The sequence below is a fragment of the Mauremys mutica genome, chromosome 6, assembly GCF_020497125.1.
Source record: "Mauremys mutica isolate MM-2020 ecotype Southern chromosome 6, ASM2049712v1, whole genome shotgun sequence".
In the NCBI taxonomy this organism is placed as follows: domain Eukaryota; kingdom Metazoa; phylum Chordata; order Testudines; family Geoemydidae; genus Mauremys; species Mauremys mutica.
This window is the reverse complement of record NC_059077.1, coordinates 33,493,291-33,516,659: the sequence shown is the minus strand read 5'-3', so window position 1 is coordinate 33,516,659 and position 23,369 is coordinate 33,493,291. Positions and strand designations below refer to the sequence as shown.

The 23,369-nt window shown below is 43.6% G+C and overlaps 1 protein-coding gene across 2 annotated transcripts in view; it reads left to right on the top strand.

Annotated features, from left to right (window-relative positions):
• The window catches only part of IL6ST (interleukin 6 cytokine family signal transducer), a 65,549-nt gene that overhangs the window by 2,624 nt on the left and 39,556 nt on the right, over window positions 1-23,369 (top strand). For both annotated transcript variants that reach the window (XM_045020925.1, XM_045020924.1), the window contains exons 2-5: window positions 15,550-15,630; window positions 17,990-18,301; window positions 21,115-21,247; window positions 22,777-22,937. In XM_045020925.1, coding sequence (XP_044876860.1) covers window positions 15,550-15,630; window positions 17,990-18,301; window positions 21,115-21,247; window positions 22,777-22,937 — 687 coding nt within the window. The remainder of the gene's footprint in view (window positions 1-15,549; window positions 15,631-17,989; window positions 18,302-21,114; window positions 21,248-22,776; window positions 22,938-23,369) is intronic.

Below are 23,369 nucleotides of genomic sequence, written 5' to 3'. Positions count from 1 at the left end.
GAAAGTAATTTGTGAGGCCCTTGGAATCATCACTTCTTTGATATCTTTTTCCTTTTCCTTCCTTGTCATTTTGTGGCTGAGTGAAATAAGTTAGGAAATCTCTTTTTGTGCAGCAGCTTGGGACAACCTAAGATCTACTGTGGACAAGTGAAATATAATTGCTTCCTGTAACACACTGCTGATCTGCACTTAAGACGACTGTGTTTCTGTGCTGACCAGGCAGTTCTGCGCGACACTGGAAATGAAAACTGGCCTGCTCTAGGTTTTGTTCACTGGGCCCTCTACTTGCTAAATTCTACCTCGAGTTTTCTAGTATCGCATTATTTATAGAGTGCACGTCAGACTTTTGTATGTCCTTGACTTGTGAAGTGCACATTGGGGAGCAACTGCTGTTCAGTGCCATTTATTGTACATGGGGAAACTAGGGTGGAAGGTCAGTCTTTTTCATACGTACTAGTCAGTCATGACACCCAAAATTTTAAGTGGAAGTCAGATCAGAAGCTTATTTCTGGGATTGGTGACGAAAAGCAACCACACAACATAGACTAGTGTTTCTTTTTGTCCCAATTGAGTTTGTGGATAAGAGGCAGCAACAGCAGTGTCTCTGTTCTCATCCCCAGCATAAAGTCTTAGGGTACGTCTACACTACAGGATTACTCTGATTTTACAGAAACTGGTTTTGTAAAACAGATTGTATAAAGTCGAGTGCACACGGCCACACAACGCACATTAATTCAGCGGTGTGCGTCCATGGTCCGAGGCTAGTGTCGATTTCCGGGGCGTTGCACTGTGGGTAGCTATCCCGTAGCTATCCCATAGTTCCTGCAGTCTCCCCCACCCCTTGGAATTCTGGGTTGAGGTACCAGTGCCTGATGGGGCAAAAATCATTGTCGCGGGTGGTTCTGGGTACAGCCTCACCCCTCCCTCCCTGAAAGCAGCAGACAACCGTTTCACGCCTTTTTTCCCGGGTGAACTGTGCAGACGCCATAGCACAGCAAGCATGGACCCTGCTCAGCTCAATACCGCAATCGTGGACGTTTTAAACACCTCGCGCATTCTCGTGCAGTCTATGCTGAACCAGGACCTGCAAAGCCAGGCGAGGAGGAGGCGACTACGGCAGCGCGGCGATTTCACAGTAATGACAGCCTTTTGGTTGGGCTGTCCACGGGGGTGGAGGGGGCGGGTGCACGGAGCCTCCCCCCATGCGTTCTTACACGTCTGGGTGAGGAGGATGTGGAACATGGTGAGGGTGGTTATACAGGGGCTGCAGCGGCACTCTGTGATCCTGCTGCCGTTCCTGAAGCTCCACCAGATGCCGGAGCATGTCAGTTTGATCACGCAGCAGCCCCAGAGTTGCATCCCGCCACCTCTGATCTTCCTGCTGCCACCTATGATCTTGCTGCCGCCACCTCTCATCTCGAGCGTCCCTCCTGTCCTCACGTTCACTGGCATCTTTCCTGTAATTTGATACCACCTCCTTCCACTCATTCAGATGAGCTCTTTCCTTGCGGGTTACTTCCATGATATCCGAGAACATTTCATTTAGCGTCTTCTTTTTCCTCCGCCTTACCTGAGCTAGCCTTTGGGATGGAGTAGGGAGGCTTGAAAAATTTGCAGCTGCATGAGGGAGGGAAAAAAGGGAGAGAAGTATTTAAAAAGATACATTTTACAGAACAGTGGTTATACTCTTTCACAGTGAACAACACTATTCACCTTACATAGCACATGTGATTTCACTACAAGGTCGCATTTTGCACCTTAATATTGAGTGCCTGCGGCTCTGGTGTTACAGATCTCACAGATGCAGGTCTGGGCATCGGAATTCAGCTTGCATGCGGCCATGGTAAGCCACTGTCTTTCGGCTTCTGCAGCGTTCATATATACAGTGCTTTACCCCTTCCCCCACCGCATGGCTGGTATCATGAAAGCTCACTGCTAATCACCCCCTTTCCCCCCCTCCCCCACCACGTGGCTGGTAGCTGGGAAGATCCCTGCTAGCCAAACGCGAAAAAGCTCATCGCTATTTCACTCCTCCCCTCCCCACGCTTGGCTACGTGCGAGGAAGGATTTCTTTTAAGCAGCAGGCCACGAGCCCAATAGGAAAATGGCCATCTCTGTCCCCTTAATTAAATTCCTGATTTCAACCAGGTTACCCTGAACGATATCACTCTGCTGAGGATAACACAGCGAGATAAAGAACGGATGTTTCTTGAATGCCAGCAATCACCGGGACCATACGCAGCTATGCTTTGTCATGCAATGATACCCGATTACTTGCTACATGCATGGCGTGGTAAAGTGTCCTACCATGGTGGACGGAACAAGGCTGCCTTGTCCAGAAACCTTCTGCAAAGGCTTTTGGAGTACCTCCAGGAGTGCTTCATGGAGATGTCCCTGGAGGATTTCCGCTCCATCCCCAGACATGTTAACAGACTTTTCCAGTAACTTTACTGGCCGCGAATGCATCCCAAGTCCTCAGGGCAAATCAATCATTAAAAAACGCTTGCTTTTAAACCATGTTTTATATTTACAAAGGTACACTCACCAGTGGTCGCTTCCATGGCTTCACCGTCTGGGCTAGTGGCTTGGGAGGGCTGGTAGGGTAATTCCGTCTGGGTCAGAAAAAGCTCCTGGCAGTTGGGGCTAACAGAGTGCTGTGTGCTCTCTGCAAGCTCGTCCTCCTCTTCTTCATCATCATCTTCCCCATCCGCAGAATCCTCAGCCATGGCTGAGATTACAACCCCCACCTCGGAATCCACGGACAGGGGTGGGGTAGTTGTGGCGCAGCCCCCTAAAATTGCATGCAGCTCAGCGTAGAAGCGGCATGTTTTTGGCCCTGCACTGGACCTTCCGTTTGCTTCTTTGGTTTTCTGGTAGGCTTGTCTGAGCTCCTTAACTTTCACTCTGCACTGCTCTGAGTCCCTGCTGTGGCCTTTTTCCATCATAGCCTTGGAAATTTGTTCAAATACTTTTTCATTTCGTCTTTTGGAACGCAGTTCTGTTAGCACTGAATCCTCTCCCCATACAGCGATCAGATCCAGTACCTCTCGTGCAGTCCATGCTGGAGCTCTTTTTCAATTCTCAGGAGACTGTATTGTTACCTGTGCTGATGAGCTCTGCGTGGTCACCTGTGCTGATGAGCTCTCCATGCTGGGCAAGCAGGAAATGAAATTCAAAAGTTCGCGGGGCTTTTCCTGTCTACCTGGCCAGTGCATCCGAGTTCAGATTGCTGTCCAGAGCGGTCACAATGGTACACTGTGGGATACCACCCGGAGGCCAATACCATCGATTTGCAGCCACACTGACCCTAATCCGATATGGTAATACCGATTTCAGTGCTACTGCTCTCATCGGGGAGGAGTACAGAAACCGGTTTAAAGAGCCCTTTATATCGATATAAAGGGCCTCGTTGTGTGGACGGGTGCAGCGTTAAATCGGTTTAACGCTGCTAAAATCGGTTTAAACGCGTAGTGTAGACCAGGCCTTAAAGCCACAGAGCAGGATGGATTGATTTTAATCAAAGCAAATTGAATCACAGATTTTAACCATGATTTCAATCAGCAAGCAGGAAACCTTGATTTTAAATTATTTAATCTTGTTTTGCATTTCTACTTTTTATTATTCTCTTAGAGAGGTTGACTCTCGGTTGTTAACCGTTAAAACACATTGAATTAATTACAGTCTTTACACTAAATACTTTTTTGCTAACCAGGAGGATACACTATATCTATATAGTTATATATCTTAACATACATCTATTCAGATTCTTGTCTTACTTTTTTATGTTAGATAATGCTGAATGATGCATTTCCTATTTATTAAATTTTTTATTCAAGCTCTATTTTTATGGAAATTGGAATTTGATTAAATGCACAAACAACATTTTTAAAATTAAATAAAACTTAAATGTGCTGGATACTTTTTTTCTTATTAAAACATGATTTTCATTTACAATTTATTTATTAAACGAAAAGTATTATCCACATTGAATTGAGCTGAAGACCATGTCCTTCATGAGTTTAGAGCTAGTAGATTTTATCTTCTTATACCTAGTGTTTATTCATAGAATGGAAGAAAGAAAACAATGTTTCCTACGTTTTCAACTCACAGTTGGCTTCTTTTGAGCAAACTAGTCATTGAGCTGAACTAGTGGAATAAGCTGAAATGAAGAAAATACTCTTTTTGCACAGGCAGAAGAGGCTACCGCTTTCAAAAGCTGGTTTAGGTGTTCAACAAACTCTGGTTCCATGTGCTTAGCCAGTGACTTCCACCAGTTCAGTGCTTTGACTTTCTTTAAAACTTGGCAGCAAACATACTACTAAATATTTTGAAATTATTTTAATAGTTATAGTTAGTTTTATTTTAAAATTTTAAAAGAAGAAATCTGATGATTTTATTGTTTACCTATCCTGGAGCAGAGGCTCTACCACAAACCCATATTCACCTAAGAATCTTCCTTTCCATCCCAGTCTTTTAACAAGAAAGCATAGTTGTCTCTAAATCTGGAGTGGTGTTTGGTTTTTTAAGTGATGAGAAAAGTACATAACAAATAATAAGTGAACTGAATGACAAAACATAAGTTCAACCATGCAAGATACATACTGTACAAGTATGTCTTGTGTTCAACACAACTTTATTTTTAAAAGACTTAATTTTATCTGCCCAAAAAAAAGACCAAATTTCTTTTTGGGAACTTAACTTTAACATTCAGAGTACCATTAATAAATCATTTTAAAAAAATTAAGTTAATAAATCCTAACATGGACTAGAACAACAGGTTTGCTGATTCAGAAGCTACTAATTCCAGCCATTCTCATGAGAGAAGATAGCCTTGACATCTAAGATTGTGGGTAATAAATGGGAGGGTGAATCTTTTGGGGGACATGGAGAAATCCTTGCCAGTTGCCTGGATTCAGGTAAGCACTGAGTCATCGTAATTATCATAGAATCATAGAATTATCAGGGTTGGAAGGGACCTCAGGAGGTCATCTAGTTCAACCCCCTGCTCAAAGCAGGATCAATTCCCAACTAAATCATCCCAGCCAGGGCTTTGTCACGCCTGACCTTAAAAACCTCTAAGGAAGGAGATTCCACCACCTCCCTAGGTAACCCATTCCAGTGTTTCACCATTCTCTGACTGAAAAAGTTTTTCCTAATATCCAACCTAAACCTCTCCCACTGCAACTTGAGACCATTACTCCTTGTTCTGAATTATGAAGCTGTAGTCCAGTGGAATCACAAACTACTTGTTTCACTACTGTGTTGTGTGTCTTATTAGTTAATTCTTCAGTGCAGAATGCTTGAGACCTGCTTCTCTAATGCCTTCTTCCCTCAGTAGTCACTTACATAAGTGCAGCTATGTTACCAATTAGATTTCCCACTCAGTTACAGTAGTGGTAGCACTATATATTCCCTCTGCATAGGTGTAAATTATTACCCAAGGTGTAATGCAGTAGAGAATTGAGACCCTAGTGTCTGTAGCAGGCCTGCACAACATGCGGCCCGCGTGGACTCACTGTGCGGCCCGCGGGGGGTGAGTAGGCAAGCGGCAGGTGAGGGAGAGGGGCTGAAGGGGTGGGCGGGCAATGGCAGGGGATGAGGAGGTGAGCCGGGGGGTGGGCTGAAGAGGTGAGCGAGGAGTCAGTGGATGACCTGTTCTACTGATCTGGTCTGGCTCCCATCCCCTCTCCAGGGGTTGCAGCTGTCTGGAGGTGCTGCCTTCTATGCCTTCCTCAGTCACACCTCATTCATTCAACAGGGCAATTGATTACAAAGTGGGGGGAAGATCTTATTCTACTTCTAGCAAAAAGACATTTTTCTTTTACCTTAATTATACTACCTTAGGGGCTCGCTATAACGTATTACCAGGTTCAATACCGCTGTTTCGGTGGGGCAGCGCTGGGGAAGGAGGGTTTGTTTCCGCGGGGCGGGCGGTGCTGGGGGGCAAGGCCGGCTCCAGGCACCAGCATTCCAAGCTGGTGCTTAGGGCGGCAATCTTCAAGGGGCGGCAGTCCCTGTTTTGCCCCCAAGCAGCGCGTCAAATTGCCGCCGTGGGGGGGGGGGGGAGTCTGTGTGCCCTTAGGGCAGCAGGCGCGTTTCCGTGGCGGTGGCAATTCGGTGGCAGCTTCTATGTTTAGCTGTCTGGGGCGGCTTCAGCTAAACATAGAAGCTGCTGCCGAATTGCCGCCGCTGCGGAAACACCCCTGCCGCGCTAAGGGCACAGGGACTGCCCCCCCCCCCACCACGGCAATTCAGCGCGCTGCTTGGGGCAGCGAAAACTAGAGCTGGCCTTGCTGGGGGGGTGGGGGGAGTATTTCAGGGGGGATGGGTGGTGCTGGGTGTGTGTGTTGTGTTTCGGGGGGGAGGGGGGTTGGCGGGGCCAGTGGGGTTTGGCCCTCAGCTGTTTTCTTTGGAGTAATATGGCCCTCGCCGCTTTCAAGTTGTGCAGGCCTGGTCTAGGAGCTGCATAGGAAAGAACACATTTTTATGTCCTAAACTAAACAATGATCTGAAAAAGAAGGAATTGTGGATTAACAAGTTATTTTAAAAGGATGAAGTAATCTTCCATTTTCTCTGTTTAACTTCTTCAGCTGTGATATGAAATTACCCTCTCTCTTTGGGCAAAAATAAATATTCATCTTAAAAGTTTATAATACGGTGTACCTTTTATTGAGAGTCTAACTATTCAACTTTATTTTCTGCATCATTTTAATTTATGCTCTGGAATTGTCTGGTTTTGTAATCACTGTCTGTGACTGAACTAGAACAATATAAGGTTAAAACAGATTTTTCTTTTCTAATAGACTAAGTTATAAGTACCATTAAGCATAGGTCAAGTTCTGACACCCGTGGCTTTTAAGAGCTTACAGTACATCTGGGATTTGTTGTTTTAATCATAAAATGTTGTGTAATTGCCAAAATACAAGTCACATATCATCCAGCAATTATAGTCAATATTCAGAATTCTGGTTATACCTACTAAATGAACCAACACCATGTTATGGTGATGGCCTCTTCTCCCCCCCCCCCCCCCCCGTCATGGATAATAGCAACAAACCTCATATTTTGGGGATTACAAACATTTAGCATTTGTACTCTTACCTGCTTTACATATAAACTGCTTGCGTATAAGCTGAACGTATAAGATTTAAAAATCTTTATATCCAGTAGGTGAAACTGACACTAAAATATGTGCTCTATTATGAAAAGCCTAGTGCATCTCCAAAATATGATTGCATGTAGCTTCCAGCTTCCATTATAAAATCCTATTTAAAACTTCCCACACATCAATAACCCATCAAACCCAACAAAAAGCAGTTTGTCCAAGATTGCTGTATTTACTCTAACAAAGGTAAATGTTTCAGAGAAAACTGGCCAAACTATCTTTGCATTACAGGTCTTTTTTAAATGCCCTGATTTGAAACTACAAACTTCTGTCTCCATCTTCCTCAAAAATAGTTTGTCACTATTTCTTATGACTTAAGGTTAAATTTGTGCACCAGATATACTTGAAAAAAATAAGTTGTAATTGAAGCAATGTTACTTAATGATTTTTGTTGTAGTTAGCTTTGAGGCCTCATCCTACCCCTTTTGAAATCGATGAGGAGTTTGCCGCTCCCTTTAGTGGGAGCAGCACTGATCATGGTAGACTTGGTTCTCTACTGCCTTGTGCTTTATGTACTGATTTTACATACACTTAGCGCAAAACAAGTGTGTGTGTGTGGGGGGAGACAACACTGTTCTGATTTGGTAGTGTTTTATAGCTACTTCACACTCTGCACAGATAAATGCTACATTTTGTGCAAATGTGGGCCCAGTTCTCCACTATATGTCTACTGGATGGCTATTTGCTCCTTACAATGTAAAGATCTGTCTGTTGCCTGGGAGCAGTAGAGAGTTTTAGTAGAGTTCTTTGTTGTTCTCATCTGTAAGACCAGGGTTCTAGTCCCAGCCAGCCTGCTGTCTATTCTGGAGAAGTAATAGGCTCTCCATAGTTTAAGGCTGTTTTTGAACCCCTTTGTAATTTGAAAAAAGGAGAGAGAAATTCTCATGCTTTCAAATCTTTAGGATTAGATCCTGCTTTCAACTCTAGAATACCTTCTGAAAATTTTGAATATTTTTTAAAAAATGAAGATTTTAAAAGTAGCTTTTTCTAATCATGCATTCAGTCTAATCTTTGTGTTCCTCTATCTGTCCAGCAAAATCAAATTATCTTTTTGAGTTTTGTACAGGCCCTCACCACATCTGAGTGCCACTTCTCAAGTCTAAAAATATTCATATTTCATAACACCACAAAACTAACTCTGGTCCAGAATAAATACAGTTCTTTCATCATTAGTCTCAAAATATAAACATGGCCCAAAATCCTTCTAAAAATAAATATAGAAACTGTGGGGACCCCTTAATCTCTGCAGATCAAATTTCAGGACTGGGGTCTACCTAAGTTAACATTCTGGTCAATGTCAAATGCAGGTGCAAATGCTTAACTTCACCATAAATTAATAACATTCTGTACTTTTCCACCAACTTACATATACAATATTAACCTCAAGAAACAGCAGTTAGTAGTATTTTCTCCCAAAAAGTTCTATCTGTAAGGTGCCATTGTGTTAGGTGTTGTACAGACAAATGACAAAGAAGATTGTGAGTGCTCTAGAGTACGGATTATCTACATGACAACGGCTAGCCAAACAGAGATTGAGCAGGTTGGGATGATGAGAGAACCATATACTGAAAAGAACGTAGCAAAAATTGCAGCTCCACTTAGCAGTTGCCTATCCGGTGTCAAATGGGAGCAATCTGCAGGCATTATGACAGAGGCAGGTTTTATGGGAAGGATGTAAAAGAAGAAAAGGTGACCAGCTATATGAAGTTTGAGATTTTTCCCATGTGTAATTTCTAAACACAAGCTTTCAGGGAAGGCATTCATTTTAAAACAATAACCTTTTTATAGTATAGCTCTACTATTTCTGGTCAGTAAGATTTTTGACTGTGATATATGAACTGTCCTAACAGAATAAATTTGTTCTGTAAATTTAGGTGACACTTCCTTTCTGATTTATGGAGAATGTGACTATTTTATGTTCTGCTTAGTGTGTATAAGAGGTGATATTTTACTAGCTCTTGGAAAACAGTGGCCAAAGTAAAAAGCATTTGAGTGATCAAAACTGAAAATTTAGGAAAAGGAGCCAACTTATTCTTTGAGCATGTGTTTAATATGTATGGAGTAGTAAGATTTTTGTTTTTACTGATTTTTTTTTTCTTCCTGGAACATTCTCTATAACGTGTGTAGTTTCTTGTCTCTGCATTGAAAAGATTGCTGACAATACTCAGCAGCTATCTAATGCTTCATCCTCCTGGGGTTGTACAAATATTAAGTAAGCCTTCCAAATACGTTTACCTTGTGAAGTAGCTAAATAAATCCCATTTTTTCCAGGTAGGGAAATTTAGACACAAGTCCAGATTTCCAAGTGTTCCCAGCATAGGAGTGCTGCTTTAAATTATTCTGGACATTAGAGACCCCCAAGGAGCTGTACACCAACTGGGGATTATTAGGATGTAGTTTTGACTATGCTGGGGAATTACAGAGAGTCCTTAACCTGCCTAACATTAGTTTTGTTCCATCTGCATACTTCTCACACTGGGGAAATCTCCATTGAGGGTGTTTTGGCCATTCTGCACTGCTAAAGCAGGACACAGCAGTTGAATCAGCTCATTATCTGGCTCTGGGGTTAAGGGATTTGCTGTGGGCCATGTAGCAAGACAGTGGCAGAGCCAGACTAGAACTTGTGACTTCTGACTCTTAGTTTTATTCTCAGCCCACTAGACCAGGGTTTCTCAACCTCTTAACTGTCTTTCCTCCCCAAAGCTCCTTTTCTTCCCTTCTTTTTGTTACTCTAAAGCCACCCATTATTTTCTCACCCGGAATCCTTTGTGCAATTATGTCCAATAAAACGTGGGAAATGAATTTGGATCAGGCCTTCTCTGAGTAAAGGGAGTGCACTGGGAAATCCAGAAGAGAGAATGTGAGTGGGTTTTTTTGTTTGTTTGTTTTAATAGTGGAATTTTCTCTGAGTGTGAAATGTCGGGAGGGTGATAGTGATGTGGTTGTGAAAGTTTACCTATTGCATTGCCAGTCTCCTGAGCTATTCCTTCCATACCATCCTCTAATTTTGAGTTTACTTTTTTAAGCTAACATTTCCACTTATTTTTTTCCCTCATGTTCAGTGTCTTCTGGAACAACTGTAAACGGAGGCTGTTTATGTAGTTCATTGGTCCGTTTCAGAAATAAAATGTACTTTTGTAGAATAGCTTGTATTTTCAGTCACTGTAACAATCCTAGTTTGTAGTAAACACTACAGTAAATTCATTTCTGTACACTCCCATACTACAATTGTTTGTTTGAATATGCTGTCTATTTATAGATTGCAAAGATGAGTGGCCATTGAGTTTAAGCAGCATGGAATATAAGGGCTTGGCTACACTTACAAGTTGCAGCGCTGGTGGAGGCTTTCCAGCACTGCAATTACACCCCGTCCACACTTGCAGGGCACAACCAGCGCTGCAACTCCCTGGCTGCAGCGCTGGCTGAAAACCCCATCCCGGCAGGGGTATAAGGAGTGCAGCGCTGGTGATCCAGCGCTGCTCAGCAGGTGTGGACACTCACCAGCGCTTTAAGTGTCCTCCAGGGAATAAGGAGTTATCCCAGAATTCCTGTTCAGCCACTCTGCTCATCAGTTTGCACTCTACTGCTCTTGCCTCAGGTGACCCGCCCTTTAAATGCCCCGGGAATTTTAAAAATCTCCTTCCTGTTTGCTGCAGCCAGGTGTGGAGTGCAATCAGTTAATCTTTCCAGGTGACCATGCCTCCACGTGGCAAACGAGCCCCAGCATGGAGCAATGGCGAGCTGATGGACCTCATCAGTGTTTGGGGTGAGGAATCTGTGCAGGCACAGCTGCGCTCCGGCCGTAGGAATTACGATATCTTTGAGCAGATATCAAGGGCCATGCTGGATAGGGGTCATGATCGGGACGCACTACAATGCAGGGTGAAAGTTAAAGAGCTGCGGAGTGCCTATTACAAAGCCCGAGAGGGGAATCGCCGATCCGGAGCTGCCCCCACGACCTGCCGTTTTTACAGGGAGATGGACGAGATACTAGGGGGTGACCCCACTGCCAATCCCAGGATAACGATGGACACTTCTGAGCAGGCTGGGGGACAGGAGGCGGAGGCGGCGGCGGCGGGGGGAGAGGAAACCGTGAGTGAAGCTCCTGGGATGGGGGAAGACACCCCAGAGTCCCTGGAGGCATGCAGCCAGGAGCTCTTCTCAAGCCAGGAGGAAAGTACCCAATCGCAGCAGCCAGCAGTTGCAGAAGGACAAGCAGAGGAGCGGGTTACCGGTAAGCGGCTTTTATTTTCTGGGTGGAAATGTTTCTGGAGAGGAAGGGGGGTTATGGCTGCATGCATGCCAGCCTCTAGATGTGGAATAGCCCGTTGATGTGGTCTATCACGTCGCGGTAATCTGCTTCAGTTATCTCAGCAAAAGTTTCATCCAGAGCGTGGGCAATATGCCTGTGCAGGTTTATAGGCAGAGCCACTGTGTCCCTTGTCCCAGTGACGGTGACGCGTCCGCGCCACTGTGCTGCCAGTGGTGGGGGGACCATTTCTGAACACAGGCAAGCCGCGTAGGGTCCCGGGCGGAATCCACATTGCTCTAAAAGAGCCTCCCGCTGTTCCCTAGTGACTCGCAGCAAGGAGACATCTTCCAGGATTAACTCCTGTGAAAAATGTTGGGAGACTCTTTAGTGAAGAGATAGGGAGATAAGATCACCCCTGCAGCTGCATCTTCACTCAACCCCTCTAGCACTCCAGATTACCCAAAGCAACCAGCTCCCCTCTATCAGTCAAGCCCCACTTCTCCCTCTATAAGCACCCCTCACTCACCATTTCGTGGCTTCTGTTGTGTTATGCGTTTGGGAAAAGAATGCTAAAGTGAGAACTCCCTCAGTGTAACAATTCATGTCTGGAGATAGTGAATACAATGCTGCCCGTGTTAAATGTTGTCATTTCTGTGTTTCTACAGTGACCTTGACTACTGGACTGCCCAGATGTTCAACATCACAGAGGCTTCAAAATTTGAGAAAAAATCCCCGAAAGAGCAAAGAGGACATGCTGAAAACTGTTCTTCATCACTCTGCTACAGAGAGAAAGGAATTGAAGGAGTGGAGAGAGAAGGAAAGCAAGATCCGCCAGAGGGAAAGCAGGATCCGCAAGAGAAATGCAGTGGCCAAAAGGAAAAGCACAGAGCAGCTTCTAAGCATCCTGTCGCGCCAAGCGGACTCTATCGAGTCACTCGTTGCCATGCAAGTAGAGCACTACCGTGCTACTCCCCCCCCCCCCCCCGTCCCAAAGCTTTTTGCCTTGTGCCCCAATGTCAGCTCAAACCACCTTTCCCCAGCATTCAGGTTCTTACCACCACCAGCTGCCTCCAACACCTGTACGCTCACCAACCAGCCCTGATACCTACCACCCTTACCCTCTGCACTCAACCCCCATCACCATGCAGTATATGCACCCTGAAGTGCAGGATTCGTTAAACAGCACTCCAGACAGGACATATGCAAACTTGTGACTGTACAGTTCACCAACCCACACCCCTGCCCTCTTGTGTTCATGAAATGTTGTGTGTCTGTCTGTCAAGGAAGTTTTTTTCTTTTCAATAAAACAATTCTTGGCTTTGAAAACAGTCTTTATTATAGCAGATAGTTAAAGATACCTTAGCCCAGTAAAGAAAGAGGCACTGCAAATCATTTTAGGGATAATAGAATAACAGTGTAAACAGTGCAATTCACTCCCATGCAAGGCAGCAAACATTACTGTTGGCTTTCAGCCTCAAATTCTTCCCTCAAGGCATCCCTAATCCTTGAAGCCCTGTGCTGGGCCTCTCTATTAGCCCTGCTCTCTGGCTGTGCATATTCAGCCTCCAGGACTTGAACCTCGGTGGTCCATGCCTCACTGAATGTTTCACCCTTCCCTTCACAAATATTATGGAGGGTACAGCAAGCGGATATAACCGCGGGGATGCTGCTTTCCCCCAAGTCTAGCTTCCCATACAAGCAACGCCAGCGTGCCTTTAAACGGCCAAAAGCACACTCCACAGTCATTCGGCACCGGCTCAGCCTGTAGTTGAACCGGTCCTTGCTCCTGTCAAGCTTCCCTGTATAGGGTTTCATGAGCCAAGGCAATAACGGGTAAGCGGGGTCTCCAAGGATCACAATGGGCATTTCGACGTCCCCTACTGTGATCTTCCTGTCTGGGAAAAAAGTCCCTGCCTGCATCTTCCTGAACAGGCCACTGTTCCGAAAGATGCGTGCATCATGCACCTTTCCAGGCCAGCCTGTGTAAATGTCAATGAAACGCCCGCGGTGATCCACAAGCGCCTGGAGAACCATAGAGAAATACCCCTTACGATTAACGTACTCAGATGCCAGGTGGGGGGGGGGGGCAGAATAGGAATATGCGTCCCATCTATTGCCCCTCCACAGTTAGGGAAACCCATTTGTGCAAAGCCATCCACAATGTCCTGCACGCTCCCCAGAGTCACGGTCTTTCTTAGCAGGATGCGATTAATTGCCTTGCAAACTTGCATCAAAACGATTCCAACGGTTGACTTTCCCACTCCAAACTGGTTCCCGACCGACCGGTAGCTGTCTGGATTTGCCAGCTTCCAGATTGCAATGGCCACCCGCTTTTCCACCGTTAGGGCAGCTCTCAATCTTGTGTCCTTGCGCCGCAGAGTGGGGGCGAGCTCAGCACACAGTCCCATGAAAGTGGCTTTTCTCATACGAAAGTTCTGCAGCCACTGCTCGTCATCCCAGACTTCCATGACGATGTGATCCCACCACTCAGTGCTTGTTTCCCGAGCCCAAAAGCGGCGTTCAACGGTGCTGAGCATTTCCGTGAATGCCACAAGCACTTTAGTGTCACACGCGGCAGGAGAATCGATATCGATATCATCGTCAGACTCCTCACTGTCACTTTGGAGCTGAAGGAATAGCTCGACTGCCAAACGTGTTGTGCTGGCGACACTCATCAGCACAGTCCTCAGCAGCTCGGGCTCCATTTCCCACAGAAATCGCGATTCACACACAGAGCAGAAAGACACTCACAATGGCGCCAAACGTTGCCAGAAAGACAGACTGCTGGGATGTGAAGCGATGCACCACGGGGCGTTGGAACAGGAAGCGGAATGACCCACACACTTCCTTCCCCTTCCCACAATACTCGGCGCCAAAACGGGACGAGGTCCTCTGTGGGATAGCTGCCCACAATGCACCTCTCAATACAGCGCTGGAAAGTGCTGCAAGTGTGGCCACACTGCAGCGCTGGTAGCTGTCAGTGTGGCCACACTCCAGCGCTGGCCCTACACAGCTGCATGACCAGCGCTGTAACTCCCAGCGCTGCAACTTGTAAGTGTAGCCAAGCCCTCAGTCTTGGTTTAAAACCAACCAGGACTAAATTCTTCCATATGTTGGTTACTTTCCCATAGGAGAGTAGTTTCCCTTCCTCCCTCCCTCTCTCCCCAATTTGCATTACAGAGTGAGAAATCCAGAATAGGCTTGCTAGCTCCACCCAATCTATCTATATGAAAGGGAAAGCATACTGTGGAACGCTTCCATGTCTCCAAATCTAGATCTGGAGCTGCAGGTTGGAAGCAGGGAAGAGCATGAGAGGTTAGAACTTTCAGACTTAGAGGAATGTAAAATGAGTCTACGCAAAGGCTGTAAAATGATTGTTAGATACTAAGATTATTAAGCAATTTGTAGTGTATTTCTCTTCTGTGAACACATAGCGGTGAAAATTAGCAGACTGTTAGAGAGTCACTAAATATGGGAGGTTTCAGAGTAGCAGCCGTGTTAGTCTGTATCTGCAAAAATAACAGGAGTACTTGTGGCACCATAGAGACTAACACATTTATTTGAGCATAACCTTTCGTGGTCTATAGCCCACTTCTTTGGATATGAGGTTTGTCCCCTGAACATGAAAAGGTAAATTTAAATTCTAATCATGAAAGGGAGGTGTTTGGTTTTGTAGAGGAGTCTTCACCTCTGAAAAACAGGTTTTAAATGTCAATTACTTTAAAAGTGAAATAACTCTGGTAACCTTAGTCTAATCTTTAGGGTTTTGTTTTAATGATCCCAAAATTCCAGACTCAAAAAAGAAAGACCTGGAGACGAACAGAAGTCTAGAAACCCGACAGCTTTCCTAAAGAATGAAATGCTTTTCTTGTATACTTTGCCACATATGGAATAGAAGTTTGAGTGTACAGGCTTGAGTTCGGTGCATAGATGCACAGTTTTAATTCCATGCTCGTCTATTTATATCGTGTAGGCTTGCTGTTTTTCCTGCAGAGATTGGAAAAAAGGTGTGTTCTTTTCCTTCTCCCATCCTGACTTTCTGCAGGATATCAAAGGTTGCAGCAATAAAGGGAAGCTGGTGGTTACACAAATGCAGTAAATGGAAACTACATAAAATCTTTGTTTTTTACAGGAACTATATGCAAAATGTCTTCTCGATGGAGCTGGGTGATGAATGCTTTATATATTTCCCTGAGCGTTTGCTCTTTTGGAGGTAAGACTAAATGAAAATGTTGGACAGGTCACGGACTTATTAGAGCAGCTAGCTGTTGTTAATGATGATTATGTTGCAGTAGTGCCTAGTGGTCCCAATGAGGAATTAGGGCACCACTGTGCTAGCTATTTGTACAAACAAATAATCCAAAGAGACAGAGTTATCACTCAATTATGGCTACTGGCACTGATGTCCTTTTAGCCAGCTGATCTCAAAAAAACAAATTAAAATTAGTTCCAGGTACTGCACCTGAAGCTCTGTGGTCACATTTTCCTATGGTCTCTCCCTTGTTGCTGTGGGAAGAGCAAAGCAAAAGGCAGAAATTGACTATACAGGGGCAGCACTGGAACAGATTAGACACAGTGCTGTCAAATGCACAAGAGTTAATAAACTGGAAAAATAGATGTTTCTTAAAACTGCCAGTTATCACAGTCTTCTTTAACATGTAACATTCTAGGTAAAACATTCATACAGATAGAATTCCTCACCTTAAATTACACATCTAAGAATGAAATAAAGGAGAGATTGAGAATTAGTTTTTGGAGGCACGTCCTTCTCTGAATTATACGTCTTAAAAGGTGCAGTCTGAAAGTACTTTTATCCCAGAAGATATGGTGGTCTTCCCCATTTATAATTTGTCTTTTTTTTGCAGCACCATCTTCTATCTGATGGATAACAGAGGTTGTTATTGATTAGATTAATTCTTCTATTTTTTGTCTCATACTGTAATTTTCTGTTTCCATGTCTGCTTGGTTTTTCACCTGTTCTTTCTTTCCTTTGTTCTCCTGTTTTCACTCTGTCCTTGTTTTCCCACCTTCCTGCCTTGCAGACACAAATTTTGTGTTTTCTTTATCTCCCTAGAATATAGCCTCTAATGCAGGGATGCTGTCCTGCTTAGTTGGCTACACTAGTGCAGCACCTCTGAGTGCTTTGCTCCCTACTTTGTCCACATGCTTCCGGCAAAGGAAGGTGAAGCTGCAGACTGGGTCACTAGATGTGACATAGTGGTTCTCAGGCAGGCTGGCTCACTCATAACCACCGCTTCCTCTTCAGGAAAATTGAGAGCAATACCCTAGACTCCCAGTACACCTCTTCAGTGGAATAATTTATCTGGTGTCATTCATGGACACTAAGGGCTAAATAGCAACTTTAAATCTGTAATTATTAGACTAGTGATCTATTAATTTATGCTTAATTTGCATACTGAATAACTGAACAGATTAAAAAAAGTGGGCTTCTAACTCATTCCCTTTAGTATCTGAGGCCTACGATAGTATATGTAATCAATAAATCCTGTGCCGGTTGTGGTAATTCTTACATTGTTTCTGCCTTTCAGTACCCAGACTGTTTGTACTTTTCTCTCTTTTTAGTAGAGATCTTAGTTATTTTAGGCTCACAATTGTGAGAGTCATGCAGTGTTCCCTTCAGAAGAAGGGAATTAATGTGAGTCAACAGAAAATGCCACATTGAGTGATTGCACATGTCAATTCCACTGTCAGTGTGCATGTTCCAGTGCAGGGTTGTCAGTTTTTCTCTTTAGCGGTACCCATCGAGGCGGCATAAGCGTCGTCTGGTGCCTCACGCACTGCATGCAGGCATTAAGGGCAGAGCCACCCACAGCCTCCCATGACGGTTGTTGAAGCTCCCATTCCTTGAATCTGCAAGTCTTCAGTTGAACTTGTAAATAGTACACGTTGTATAGTTAGTGTAGTTTTAGTAGTTAGTTGATTAGTGTTTTTTAAAAAAATTGTTGTTTTGAGTACCAGCCCTGTTACCAGAGAGATGCCTCCTGAATTTCCTAAAAATATGATTGTTGTGGTAATTGCTGCTCAAGCAATTTGGGGGGGGGGGAGGGACTGAATAATTTCAGAAGTCACGTTTTTGATAGAGCACCTTTTAAAATAGTATATACAGAATTTTTATAATGGGTATTTTTGTGGTTGTTTACAAAGGTCTTTCCAGCAGTGGGGAGAGGATGAGTGTAGGAGAAAAAACAAAAATACTTAAGCGTCCTATCTTTAACCTCATTTTCTCTGTCTCTGTCATTTCAGTTCCAGTTCTTCTGTTGTTACTGGTAACATTCTCTTGCAATACCTGAGGAAGAGTATGCACATGAACTTCCCCTAAATCAGTGCATGAGTGATTTGCTCGTGCTAGTGCATTAGACAAGAAATACACTTGACCTGCACAATACAGTGTAACTGTCTATACACACATACTGCCAGATGCACAAAACAGTCTTCACAAATATTTTTCCTAATCTTTCAATAACAGTAGTGTTAAAGATTATTTGTAGCAATAGTAATACAAAGATTTCATATGGAAATGTGATATTTCAAATTGATTTTATCCCTTTTAGTTTCAGGTGGACTTGTACAGTCATGTGGTTACATCATCCCAGAGTCTCCAGTGTTGACCCTTGGCTCCAATTTTACAGCACTGTGCATTCTCAATGAGAGTTGTCTTGACTTTGGCAATATACATGCCAATCAGATTATTTGGAAAATAAAAAATTCTGTAGTGCCTAAAGAACAATACCGTGTAATAAACAGAACTGTTTCCAGTGTCACATTTAGTGACACCTCTACTTTAGCTACTCCTCTGACATGCAACGTTTTAGCAGATGGACAGATTGAGCAGAATATCTATGGGATTGCAGTTACACTGGGCTGTAAGTAGCTTTTTATTCCTCTCTTTTTCTTCTTTGGATATTATAAATTTCCCATTAAATGTTTACGTACACAGAGATACCGTATAATGTTGTCAAGTTTCCATTTTCTTCTCTGCCTCGTAGAAAATGTTTTTCAAGGACATTTTGGTGTATCCTCTTAACCCTTCTTCCTCTGGAACAATTGTACAAAAAATCCCCCAAAGGTAAAACACACAGAACAAGTGAAAGTACTTTGAAAAAGATGATCCACAAAGCAGAAAATACATTTTATGTATTTCATATACGTAAAAGGGTATCAAGAGAACTGCACATGCATGAAGCTCTGTGAAGAAAATGTGAACGTGTCACAATGAAAATGTTACCTTTTAGAAATCATTGAGCTGAAGAAGGGCTTGATAGAAAGAATATAGTTCTTGAAGAGTCTGATTTTTTCTAAAGCATATTTTTAATGATTGTGTCTCATTCTCACAATATCTGTTTGGTTTTTAACTTAGTTTTTTTTTTCCTTTTTAATAATGTTCATAAAACTTCATGTTCAGTTTCTGAGGGGGTTATCAACTGACCTGCTCTTCATCATGTTCACAGCTGTCAAAATTGCAAATTATCATTGGAGTGCAGTAGTTGTAGAAAGGAAGTATTCTTGGGAAATTATATTGCAACACCACAGATAGCAATCCTCTGGAAGTTAGTGGTAGGAGACTAAAATATTTTAAACATATAGAAATGAGAAATCCAACTCCAACGTTAATTAGCTCAGCCATGCCCGAAGTACCATGTTGTCTGTCTTAGTACTTGCAAAATAATTGTCTGAATTAGCTGGGGGTTCGTTCAAGCTTGGTATTGCGTGAGGAAAAGACAGGCAGGACCAGGGTAACACTGAAAAGCCAAGTGACTGCGTTTATTTAGGGGATAATTACAACTTGGGCTGGGGGAGTAGGCAACTTTGGCTGGGATGGTATCAAAAGTACAAACACACCCCACAACACAATAATAATACACTTTATACTGCTCGCCACACCACACCAAATAGGCAGACACACCAATCACACAGATAGGAATCGGGTTCGTCAGGGCGGTGCCCGGTGCAAACACAGAAAAGAGACCCACGGGCCACTGCCTCAGCCACCCTTGCTTTCACACAGAGGGTAAACCCAGAGTGTGGTGCGGCTGCAGCTGGGCAGATTCCACTCACTCAGACCGCGGGGACTGGACCCCCTTGGTCAGCCACCCTCTAAGTAGAGGCAGCTCCCCAGTTAAACACACACACACTGGACACAGACAGAGCAGTGATTCAAACACATAAAGCAGTTTGCAATTAACAATTCAATAACAAAGAGAACAATAATACAAGCTAGCTAAACAATTGTGCAATCCTGAGCTCACTAATACGATCCTGATATTCTGAGTAGATATTTGGTACCAAGTTAAGGAAGGGAACAAATAAGAGGCTAAATAAGCTAACTGTCAGATATCAAAAAGCAAATACCGCACTCCAGGCGCAGCTGACCAGCAGAGCAGACACCAGAAGCATGACGAGTTGATGGAAATGGATCCAAAACGACACGACACGAGCTAGCAATACCGGGAGGAGACCCTGGCTGAAAGGTTGATCCGGTCCTTCAGCTGACACGCGGATACTCCACACGAACACGAGCTAGCTATTACCGGGAGGAGACCCTGGCCAAAAGGTTGATCAGGTCCTTCGGCTAATACGCGGATACTCCACCAAAAAGAAAATGGTCAAGACAAGATTTTCTGGGGGGAAACCTAGTTTTATTGAAAGGTCTCACTCCCTCGTGTCAGCATCTGATTGGCTCCCTGGTCCCTCCTCCCTTCAGGATTTGAGCTGTTGCCACCCCACGTCGGAAGGATTTGCACACGGCACACTGGAGTATCTGGGCAGAATCAGGTCTCTGTATACAGTACTCTGGAGTTGCTGGGCAGAACCAGCCTGACCTCCAGACGACCGGGCCCAAAAAGAGCGGGAAAAATGCACACAGCACCAAAATGTTGCACACGACACTACAAGTTGCTGGGCAGGATCAGGTCTCTGCACACGGCACCAGCCTGACCCTTAGATGACCCAGTAAAAAAAAGGAAAAGCATACACAACCAGTGTTGCTGGGCAGGATAGCATCTCTGCCCTTTAACAAGAACTTGGTCCAACATGGAAGCTGTCTTGTCCTTTTAGCAGGTTCAAGATGGCCGTGGACCGACAAGTGGCCATAAATAGCCATAACTATGAACCGGATTGCGACAATAATGAAGAACAAAATGTAGTGCAATGCAAAATCTGGAGATGAGATGTGGGCTCTCTATATTGGGATGAATTTTACCCATTCTGCACACATTGTATCTTGTGTATGTGAGAGAACCTATCTATAGTAATAAGCCATTATGATCTGTTAACATCTTCATAGCTTAAACTCCTGAAATATTATCAATACTACAGCAATGTGTGGTCTCATTTCTTCCTTTTCCTTCACAAACCGATTTGCTGCCATCACTACTCCCGTTGCTGCCTTCCATTCCAGTGCATTCTGTGCTAGCCTTCTAGGCCTTACCCTGTCCCAAATTTCATTCCATCCCCAAATCATGTGCTTTCTGTTCAGTGATGACTCCTACCACTACAGACTTTTTCTCAAGGCATCTATGCATTACACTTCACTAGATGTTCTCTATCTCCTAATATTTAGCATTTACTAAATGCAGCAGTAAATAAATTACTCTTGCATCAGTGTATTCATCGCTGCTTTCATTGGAATCAAATGTATGTGCACATAAATTACAAATAGTAACTTTTTTTCATACAGTGCCCCCAGAGAAGCCTAAAAATTTGAGTTGCATTGTGCATCAGATGTCAAAAACTGAATTTATTATGACTTGTACCTGGAATCCTGGAAGGGATACATTCCTAGCCACTGATTTCCGTTTAAAATCTCAATGGTAAGTATCTTGTCTAAGCTTTATAAAAGGCAGGTATATCACATCTTAATTGTTTTTAGGGTTTTTCATATAGGCTAAATAAAACTGTTAAGCTTTTAAAAAGACGATATTTTGTTACTGTAAATCTAGACTTCTGAAGCTGCTGTAGCCTGTTTCAGGTTAAAACATTTGACAACGCAAGTTTGTCCTACAGTTTAAGATTTTAAACTTAAGCAAATAAAATGTTTCTTCTTCGAGTGCTTGCTCATATCGATTCCAATTAGGTGTGCGCGCACCGCGTGCACACCTAATTGGAATGGATATGAGCAACACATCTCGAAGAACAACATTTACAAAGGTGAGTAACTGTCTTTTTTTTCCAAGACAGAGAGAGTGCAGGGAAGAGAGTCTTGTACAGATATCATTGGTTTTAAGCTATTGTACAGCTTGAACCAGATTCTGTATCAGTTATGGGTATTTCTGTGGCAAACATCGCTGTAACTGATGCTGAACAGGTAAATAAATCTGAATGGTGATAGTCCAGTGGGTTATGTTCTTTACCCTTGAAGACAGCTTTTTTGCTTGGATGTCTGCTTTTTTTTTATTATTATTTTTTAACCTTGATTCTGGTGATGGCGGGAAAGCTATGAGCTACTCAGATTGCTTCTACTCTCCCACTGGTGTTACTTCAGTCTTGCAGGTTCAGTTTGAACCAGCCAATTGCTTTGCATCCAGGAGTTGGTATCTCTTTTAATTGTAACTAAACTTCTCATGTTAGGCAATGGTAATATCTGTTCAAAATGAGGTGAAAGCTGGGTGGTGTGGGTGTCATCAGTGAATTGTTTGCTACAGGATCCACTGCATGTCTCCTCTTCAGGAGGTCTCATGTAGATTACTGGGGTGTATGCAAGACTCCCCAGCTGATCAGTTTTAGGGAAGAGGAATAGATTCCCATCCCAATTCTGGGTAGCTTTTGAAAAGAATTGAAGCCATTGTGGTGATGTGTTGTCTAGTGCAGCTGTGTCTTGTAAGCAAGTCAGTGGCACCTTGTTGCTGTGTGGAAAGCTGCAGAGAAGTAAATCAGTGCAAACATTGAAGTTTTATGGCAATGAATATACACCATAGGTCATCCATTAGAGCTTCTAATATTATCTACATATCATGTCCCAGTCTGGAGCCTGGGTCCCTTTCACGTTATACCTGTCACTTTACCTGAAGGAAGAGGCCTCTGTAGCTCAAAAATTTGTTTCTTTTACCAACAGAAATTGGTTCAATAAAAGATTATTCTCTCATCCACCTTATCACTTTACAAAAAAGTTATTTATTTTTAATTCCATGACTAAGGATGGGTTGGGCTTCCTGTTAAGGCATGGGACTTGGATTTGAGAGACCAGCGATCTGGTCCCAGCTTTGTTGCAGATTTACTGTATGACATGGGCTAGATTCATTCCTTTTTAAAGCACTTTGAGATCTTTGGATAGAAAGTGCTTCGTATAAATGCAAACTACTGCTTTATTTTAACCTTGCTTTTTCTTTCTCTCTCAATTTAGGCATCAAGAAACCTTGCCTGACTGTGAACCACAAGGTGTAAATAACTCTTGTGACATTTCCAGTGTTCAGTTTTTTGTCAACCTGGAGGTCTGGGTGGAAGCTAAGAATGCCCTTGGGAAGGCTGAATCTGAGCACATTGATTTTGATCCTGTGGACATCGGTAACTATATGCTTTATTTAAGATCCTGAAGTCTGAAGAATTGCAATAGAACTAATTGTTACTGCTCTGAATGTTGTTGAACTAGGGTGTAGATGCTGTTTCTATATTGTAAAATACTTCAAGCTGTTGGCAACAGTAGTTCTGTGCTCAGAAAAATAGTATACTATGGACTAGATCCTGAGCAGTGCTGGGCAGAGGTCTTGATGTGAAAGGTGATTCTGATTTTTCTCTCCCCACCTCGCTGCATATCTGGGAGGCGGGGGAGAAGCAGCCTGCTACCCAGCCAATTTCTAAAGTAAAGTGTAGCAACCAATTTCACCTACCAATTCCCACCCCAAAAAAAGCCTTTCTGGCAGCCAGTTATCACCAGAGTAGAGTCATGTCTTCACTGGGACTGGAGGGGTGCCATAGGAACCATTATAGTATAGTCCC